Source organism: Meleagris gallopavo, chromosome 29 (assembly GCF_000146605.3).
Source record: "Meleagris gallopavo isolate NT-WF06-2002-E0010 breed Aviagen turkey brand Nicholas breeding stock chromosome 29, Turkey_5.1, whole genome shotgun sequence".
NCBI lineage: Eukaryota > Metazoa > Chordata > Aves > Galliformes > Phasianidae > Meleagris > Meleagris gallopavo.
The window spans coordinates 737,726-746,703 of NC_015039.2; the positions used below are offsets into that span (position 1 = coordinate 737,726).

Sequence of the window (8,978 nt, forward strand, 5' to 3'; positions counted from 1 at the left end):
GTGGGTTTACCAGAGGATGTGGAGTTGTGGGGTTTCTTTAGCCGCTGGGAGTTGGAGCAGATGGAGTTTTGTTCCCTTCAAGGCCTTTCTGTTACGTGTTACAATTCTCGTTTGTCACTACTTCTACCTGAGTTGGCAGCAGTAGTGGTGAGGAGTGTCCCACAGACCTAACCCGAGGATTTTAAAGCAGCTGGTGAGCTGTGCAATGGGCAGCGGACTGTGGTACCTGGGGTGGAACCGTTCCCGAAGGCCTGGAAGGATGTGGGCCTGCGCAGTGGGTGCTCTGGGGGATCCTTGGGACCAGCCCACCCGGAGCCACTTCTGCCTTCGCCTCCCGGTGGCTGTGCTGGGTGCAGGGCTGCTGGTGGTACAGGGAGGATGCGCTGCACACGGGAGCATGGGGTCAGCGTATCGCGTTGCTGTTGCCTTGCTTACGGTGCTGTCTCTGAGTGCGCAGCTTAACCTTCTCTTTCTCCGTCCCTTTCTGCAGGCTGTCCTCGGGAGAGGCAGTGGGAGGCAGTGGAGCTGGCCTCGGCACCGGGAGAGGCTGGACTTCCCGTCTCTCTGTGCTGAATGGCTGCGATGGCGCCCGCTCTCACTGACGCAGCAGCTGAAGCTCACCACATCCGATTCAAGCTGGCTCCCCCGTCCTCCACCTTGTCGCCTGGCAGTGCCGAGAGCAACGGCAACGCCAACAACATCCTCCTGGCTGCCAACGGCACCAAAAGGAAAGCCATTGCTCCGGAGGATCCCAGTTTAGATTTCCGAAACAACCCCACGAAGGAAGAGCTGGGCAAGCTGCAGCCACTAGTGGCCTCTTATCTCTGCTCGGATGTAACATCTGTCTCTTCAAAAGAGCCTCTGAAGCTGCAAGGAGTCTTCAACAAGCAGACAGTCCTTAAATCTCACTCTCTCTTATCTCAGTCCTTCTTGAAAACGAGTGATCTGTTGGGGAGGCAACCGGTGTTGGAATTTACTTTGGAGAATCTAAAAACAATGAGTACTAATAGCCAGCCACCTCTCCCGCAAGCGCCTGTGAACGGCTTGGCCAAGAAATTGGCCAAAAGTACCAATTCAGACCATGAAAACTCTAGTGCTCTGAACGGTGGGAAGTGTGCTTCTCCTGCTGCTGCCCTCCAGGGCGTTGACTATAATGCAGGAGGTTCTGAATTGGGGGACTTGAAGGCCGGGTTGACCAATTGCACTCTTCCACACAGAAGCCTTGATGCGGAACGCACGACTCCTTTTAGCAATAATAGCACTGCAAACAAATCTTCCCTTAATTCCACGGAGCAGCAGCAGGTGCTGGAGGGCGGCAGTGGAGAGACGAGGTTGCCTGGGGTTGGCGGTCACTCGGAATTTGGGAGCGGTAAGTTGGAGGAGCAGAAACCTTCTCTGTCAGCCGGCCATCACAGCGCTCTCGACTCCGAGATGAGGACGAGGGCTTTGCTGAGACGGCAGGCAGACATTGAGAACCGTGCTCGAAGGCTGCAGAAACGTTTGCAGGTGGTGCAGGCGAAGCAGGTGGAGAGACACATCCAGCAGCAGTTGGGTGGCTTCTTAGAGAAAACTCTGAGCAAGCTTCCGACTTTGGACCCTGTGAGGCATCGCAGCCAACTGATGTTGACCAGAAAAGCAGAAGCAGCTTTGAGGAAAGCTGCGAGTGAGACAGTTACTTCAGAAGGCCTAAGCAGCTTCTTGAAGAGCGATTCGATATCGGAAGAACTGGAGAGATTCACAGCCAGTGGCATGGCCAACTTGAGATCCAGCGAACAGGCGTTTGACTCGGATGTCACTGACAGCAGCTCAGGAGGGGAGTCTGACGTTGAGGAGGAGGAACTGACCAAAGCAGATCCAGAGCAGCCCCACGTACCTCTGTGAGTAGCAGTCGTGCTTTGCTTCCTTCTGCCAGAGTGAGCTGAGAGACGGCAGGTAGAGAACCTGGGTGTTACAGGGATGTGTTCTGATGGGCTTCAGTTGAAGCAGTAAAGGTTAAAACCGACGTGGTGTGACTTCCTAGCTCAGCTCTGAGGACATTCTTCATGCCCCCAGTTGTGTTTTAGCAGGGCGGTCCTGGACACGCTGCCTGCAGCAGCTGGAGCAGCAGACCCAAAATACTGTAACCAGTTGTGTCTGGTTGCTTGCTTGTGCATGGGACCTGTCCCCTGAAACCTTTGTCCTTTCACAATGGGAACCTTTGTTGCAAACCAAGGCAGAGTTCTGTTTTATTTTATGTTTTGTTAAACTGCTCCGGGGAGAGAAAAGTCTCTGCAAGGATTTGGTCTGAGTGCTGGTGGAAGCGTGAAGCGAGTGTGTCATCTTCCTTCATCCCTGAGAGGTTACTGGTGGAAATCTTATTTGTGAGTGGCATTGAATGGTGACAGCAGCCTAATGTGGTGTTAACTGGATGCTGTTTGCATAAGTATTAGCTGTGAGTTTGTGTGTGTGCAGGAGGAAAGTCGTCATCAAGGGGAGAGGCCCGGGCAGGTCAAGGAAGACGAGAAATTCTTCCAAAGAAAAGCCAAAGAAAAGCGTTTTTCCCTGGGAGAGCTTATCAAAGTACTTAGAGCAGATCTCTGAAAAGGCCGTGCTCTGTGTTTGGACTGTGTGAAATGTTGCTTGCAGCTGTGCTCTGTGCTGACTGAGCTCAGAGCTCAGCCTGTGGAGTACGGCTGCCACTGACTGTAAGCTCTGCAGCCCAAACGGGCCTCTCTGGAACGGGGAGCTTATTGGCACCCCCAGCCTACTGGGAGATTGCTCACATCTCCATGGAACAATAGTTGGATGCGTTTTGATACCTGTTGTCCAGAGTGATGCTTGTGCTTGGTCTGTACCATGACAGATTCTACTGAGCGATGCAGTGCGTGCTCAGTACCTCGAGCATCCCCCCAAAATCCCACCCATGTGGATGAATGGTGATAAACACGATGCATGTTACAGCTCTCAAATGCTGAATTCTAGCTAAACTTCACATTCTGGGATGCTAGCAATTCATCTGGGATTAATTTCTGTACGGCTTGAGCGTGTGTGTGCTGGTTGGATGTAGGAGCACTCTGCCCTCGTGCTGTTAGAGATGAGTTCAGTAGTGTTACTTCTGCTTTGTAATGCCTGCAAGCTGTTGGGATTAGTAGCAAAATGGAGTTTATTACTATTGCAGTTACTAGAGGCAGCATTTGACAAAGTTCTGTGTCCAAGATAATATTAAATTTCCGATATTATGGGTTCGTGTGTTGTCTAGCAAAGTGAAATTTCTTTGCCACTCATCCTAATCCCAAGTGGAAGCGTGGTATTCAGAGACGTGATGCGTGAAATCCTTTGCTGACTTCTCTGCCCTCTGTGTTAGTCATGCCTGTACGTTCCCCAGCCCTCTTTAAAAGCCAAAGATTTTAAAGCCAATAAAGAGCGCTCCTTCTGTTGTGTGCAGTGTCAGAAGCTGCTGTGTGCGTGCTGGCATCCAGGGCAAGCCCACCAGCCCTCCTTTAAAGTTGGTGCCTGTGGGTGTTCAGCGTTTGCCTTTGCAGCATCGACTGTCCTGCTGGCACGAGTGCTTTGACGTTGGGTCTCGTGAGCTCTGGTGCTGTTGAGGCTCAATGCACGTTTGTGCTTGTGACTGGAACTCCTGGAGTCAGCCCTAGGAGCTGGTGCATCCCAGCACATCTGAATAGCCTTCTTCTCAAAGCAGTCGTGTGAGATATGAGACAGGAAGGGGAAAGGCTGACTTTTCCACTGGGACGCTGCCTTGGGCAGCTCCTTGGATGTACAGAAGCATTGTTCCACGTTTGTGTGAGTGCAGAAAGCCAAGCCTTGTTGCAGGGTTGCTCGAATACAGCTGGATTTTGCAGCTAGCTGAATTTCCTTATTAGAGGGAAGGCTTTTTTTTTATTGTGTTTATTCATAATTCCAACAGCAGACAGTGTATCTTGATGGTGCCTAAAAACTTCTGCCTCATCCCTTGGTTCTGTTCCTGGCTGCTCCTTCCTTCCCCCAGGAAACTCCTTGCTGGCATGGTGCTCCCTAGGGAGAGCAGTGCTGTGAGTGCTGCCCTGCAGCCCGCTTGCAAGAAGTGACTGCATTGCCTGTGGGATCCAAGCAGAAGCATGCAAAAGAAACAAAGACCTGTTTACATCAAGCTTAGATAAGAGCTGACCTTTGAGTTTTTCTGGCACAGTGACATTCCAGAAACGGCATCTGGTCAAGGACAGACGTGAAGCATTTGCCCTGCTGTGTCCTGCCTGCTCCTGCCCGTGGAGCAGGGGTTGCATCCTTCCAGCAGAACTCAGGAGGTCCTTTTGGAGCGCTCCCAGAGCTGCTGCCTGGGAAGGTGCTGTCATTGAGGCAGATAACCAGGCCATCGTGTAATGCATAAACAAAGCAGGGAGGTATTCGTTACACCTTTTTTGGGAAGCCCTGCCAGCCCTGGGCTTGGTTTAATAAGGCACTTTGGAGTCTCATGCAGCTAATGCAGAAAGAAAGGGCGTGCAGGTTGGGTTGCTTCACGGTGCATTTACACTAAGGTGGATCAGGGACCACCACGTGGTTTCTTTTGCTCCCGGATTAATGATATACAACCACGTGTGCCTGTAGCAGCTGCCTTCCTCAGCCTGGTTTCTTTGTGTTGTGTTTGGCTGTGGATGAGTTTCATCAGGACTCTGCAGCTATTTCTGGCTGATGAGTTACCTGTGTCAAGCAGCCCTGTGGTCATCAGCTGGGAAGTGATCAGTGCAATCTCCAACTTGGGGCTGAGGTTCACAGAAAATATTCCTGAAAAGGTGATGGAAGGAAATACTGGATGGGAACTTTGCTTATTTAGTTCAGACCTCTCACCTGGCGGTTGCATCAAGCTGCCTGGGGCGAGCTGAAGGCTTCACTGACCAATTCCCAGCAGCTCCTGCAGGCTCAGGCGGTGCCCTGGGTGCAGCCTGGTGGATGCAGTGCCTGCAGTCAGGATGCTGGAGCACGCTTTGTAATTATCCCGTGTCATAGAGGGAGATCCGAGCACCTTCTGCGCTGCAGTGTTGCAGTGAATCACTGCACAGTTGGTGTGCTGGCTCCTCCCTGTGCTGCCTGGCTGGGCTTGGAGGTAAGGAAGGCGTTCAGCTCCTGCGTTGGGTCATGGCACTCGTTAGGGGCTGTTTGAAGGGAGGCTGTGATCGCTGCATCAGTTGGCTGAGCAATCAGAATTCTGAAATTCTGGTTTTTCTTCTTCCTTTTGTTTTCCACGTGTGAGTGAGATAAGGTGGCCCCTATCTCCAGGCCTGTAAATAACATCTCTGTGTCAGTGGCGTGGGGCAGATCCCACGCTGCACAGTGAGGAAGCTTTCCCTATGGAAAAAACACCAACGTGTTTTGCTCTCATTTACTTAGAAACGATTGTCAGTTCATCTCTTGATGATATTTTGTCACTTCCTGGCTTGTGCTTACGTGGTGTGTTTCTTATCCTTGACTTCCAGCTGTGTTCGTAGGTCCTGGCTGCAGCGCTGCTCCTCACCCGTTTGTGAGCATCTCTGTGTCAGACCTGAATTGCTTGCAATCACCTCTGCTCAGCAGCAGCACATTGGTTGGGATGATGCCCCTCAAACGACTTTCACCTGAGGAGGGGGAGAGAGAGAGAGAGAGAGAGAGAGAGAGCAAATCCTGAGCATGTGCTTGCTTTGCATGTGAAAGCAGAAGAGCAGAGAGCAGTTCATTGTTCAAAAACGCTTAATCAGGTATCCAGAGTAAGTAGGACACTCTGCGAGTCCCTGTTGCTTTTAAGAAAAGAGGGCACAGAGGAACACTGCTTGGAAAGGATGGTAAGGAAAAATGAGTGTTGTTTCTCGTAGAAATCACGGCCGTGCACACCTTGTAGAGGTGCAGGGGATGCTGAGCACGCTGCTTGACTTCATCCCAGCTTGGTCCCTGTTGTATGCAGGGTTTGGTGTCTGCTCGGTGCTCACGTTGCTGCCCTCAGAGCTCGTTATGGTAGTGCTGGCTTCCATCCTAAGGGGAGTTTGATGCCTTGGGTTAAATATATCTTTCCGGGCTGAAGTTGTGTCAGAGGGGGAGGTCACAAGCAGAGGGTGCTGGGCTCAGGGGGTGGAATGCAGCAGAGCACCTTCCTTGCAGCATTCTGAGTGCACTGGAGGCATGCTGAGCTGGAGGTGCAGCGTGGAGCAATCCTTTGGGGTCTGGCACTACCTGCACGCTTTGTCTGTGCTGCCCTGACCCAGTGGGGCAGCGAGGAGGAGTGGGCTCTCCCTCAGATGTGGGTGATGCGTCGGATGGGTTTGAATAAATATTTACTTGACTTTTCATTGGAATAAGTCCGTCGTGGCATCTGAAGGAGCAGAACAATGTTTGTGAATGCGAACTGGTGTTACAGGACTGGCGTGGCAGCTTGTCTGCTTTCCCAGAGCCTCCTGTGAAGCTGCAGTTAGCATTTTAGCAAGGGGAAGGGGCCCTGTTTGGAGCTGATCTCAACTACTGAGCTCTAAAGCACCCATCTGGGGGATGGAGAGCCGACCTGGGTTGTGTTACATCGCATCTGTAAGCACAGAGATGCGTTTCTGTCCTCTCTGAAGCCGATCCAAGACGAAAAGTGGCAGCGCCTGGCATTAAAAAGTGGAGGAATGGCAAACGTGGGCTTCCTTAAAGAGACCGCAGAGGTGAGCTTCGCAGATGTGCTTCTTCTCCCTGCAAGACTTTGGCTTTCATTATGCAGCAGTGTTGGCTTCTTTCCCCCTCCTTTGTTCTCCCTTCCAGCAGCTCCGTCCGCTGCGCTCCTTCCAGCCTGGGAAAGCATTTCTCTTCCTTTGCTCGTTTGCCCACCTCCCCTCCCAACCCCCCCCAACTATATCCCCCCTGGCTGTGAGCATCTCCTTCCCAAGGCTTGGAGAGCTGCGTGGCTCTGCTGGGCCGTCCTTGGAGACAGAGCTTAGACCAGATGGAACTTCAGCACCAACCCAGCTATGAGCTGTTGTGTTTCTGAATGAAGGGACAGACAGACACGTGCCTTTGTCCATTTGTGGTCTTAGTGGTAGCGATTCAGCCAGGAGGCAGAAACAAGCTGCCATCGGGTCAGCTGGAGTTGCCTGTCTGGGTCCTGTGCTGGTGCTGGTTCCGTTCTCCAGCCTGAGCTGCAGTTCTGTGCCTTTGCACGACTTACCGATGTGCTGCTGGTCGTCGATGGGACGAACTGTTTTGCTTGAGTAACATCCAGCTCTTCTTTCCGCCCTGACCTTCTCTGCGGTGAGGTTGCCTTTTGGACGAGCTATTTACAGGAGATACCTGGCACAGGCTTCACATGGCCACCCAGCACTGCGGGGCTGCCCTGCTTCAAGAGCATTCCTTTCAACTGGGGCAGTTGCAGAGCTGTGCAACTGCTGAGAGCTTCCATCTGCTGTTGGCCTGTCTCAGGCTGCTGCAAACAGCTGTGTGCAGTGAGAGCAGCCCTGCCGGTGCAGCAGTGAGAGCAGCCCTGCCGTGCATCATGCTGCAGCAGTTCGTGGCGCTGCTGTGCCTGGGGGGGGGTGGTGGAGGGTGGCTGCATTGAGGCTCAGGAGCCATGGGCTGCCAGGTGAGCAGCTTGGCAGATGGCTGCGTGCTTTCCCTCATGTGCAACCATGATGTGGGAGCTGCAATACGAGATGTTCCCTGTGATAATGGTGGCAGAGTTCGGCCGGCTCGCCTCGTGACGCCGCTGCTGGAGCGGATTAATTGGTGCTGTCTTATGAATGGCAGAGCGTGCTCTGTCCTCAAGCACTCCGTGCTGTAACATATCTGATCTGCTTTAGAGCTCCAGCTCTGTTAGATGCGTGCGTCCCTGCAGACTTTGAGCTCTCACACTCGCACAGAGGATGTCCCTGCAGTCGCAGCACCAAACAGTGCTGTTGGAGCTCTCAGTGTCACTTCACTTCTTGCAGTGCCTCCCAGCACGCTGGGCACACGCTGGGGTTGCCTTGGGAGGTGTAACTTCATTGGGCTGCTCGTTTAATGAAACATTCTGTATCTTGAAGCAGTGCAAAATCACTAATGCCCACCCGTGCCGTAGCAGTGACTTTTTCTTACTGGGCTCAAAATGTTTGGTCACCAAATTAAAGAGAAGAATAAGGAGGATTGAGGTATCCCTGATGCAGCAGAGCTGTAGGCTTGCATGTGTGACGTTTATTTTGCAGTTTCCATGGTAACACATAATGATGTAGAAAATGTTGCAGGACTTTATTTGTATGAGGCAGGACTTTATTAATGGAAGACTATGAATTTGGGGGGTGGGGGGATGAAAACCAATTGTTCTGCTGTCATTCACTGTCCGAGGCTGGGCAGAACGTATCTCAGATGTGCTTTTTCACCCCGGCCCGCTTGCAGCTGGAGCTTGCTTCCATCTCTTAGGATACTGGGTTAAATATTTGGAGCTGCTACCCCTGTTGTGTTGGTGGGGTTTTCTGTGAGTTTAGCTGGGTTAGAGCTGGGATGGCTCCATTTGGGTGTCTTTGCAGCAGAGGAGCTCATAGGGCTTTACAGGCACTCAGCATTTAGTGCATTCCCTGGTGGCTGCTATTTAATGACCAATATTGAGCTTTTGCTGCTTCAGGGCTGATGATGTTACACTGCATTACCAAATCCAATCCACTCTGGAGCAAGAAGCAAGGTCGGGTTTTTTCTTCTCATTTGTTTTTAGGGGAGAGTTAATAGACGTCTCAAAAATGGATTCTTGGAGGAAAAAAAAAGGGCCTCAAAGAGGGGAATTTGTGTGTGTGTGCTTAATGAATGTTTGAGTTGTGTGGTCCCTGCCCAGCTGGGGGGTGGAGGGCAGCAAAGGGTTCGGGTGACCTTGCAGGTAAATCGCCTGTAGGAAGCCAGGAAGAAATTGCTGCAGTCCAGATTAGCTTCAACATCAATGCATGAACGACTCACTTCCCTGTGTCTTATCTTTGGCTCTCTTATCAAGTTAGTTATTTAATCTTTCAGCTGCGTTAGGTATTAATCCTCCGAGGCAGTGC

General features: G+C 51.8%; 1 protein-coding gene across 1 annotated transcript; it reads left to right on the forward strand.

Moving 5' to 3' along the window:
* Positions 1 to 490: 490 nt before the first annotated feature.
* Positions 491 to 2,196, forward strand: LOC104914563 (KAT8 regulatory NSL complex subunit 1-like). The gene has a single exon (XM_010724473.3). The coding sequence runs from the start codon at positions 574 to 576 to the stop codon at positions 1,879 to 1,881; it is 1,308 nt and encodes a 435-aa protein (XP_010722775.1). The 5' UTR covers positions 491 to 573; the 3' UTR covers positions 1,882 to 2,196.
* Positions 2,197 to 8,978: the final 6,782 nt, after the last annotated feature.

Excerpts from the sequence above, each read along its gene's own strand:
- LOC104914563 (XM_010724473.3), top strand. The coding sequence starts at position 574 with ATGGCTGCGATGGCGCCCGCTCTCACTGACGCAGCAGCTGAAGCTCAC.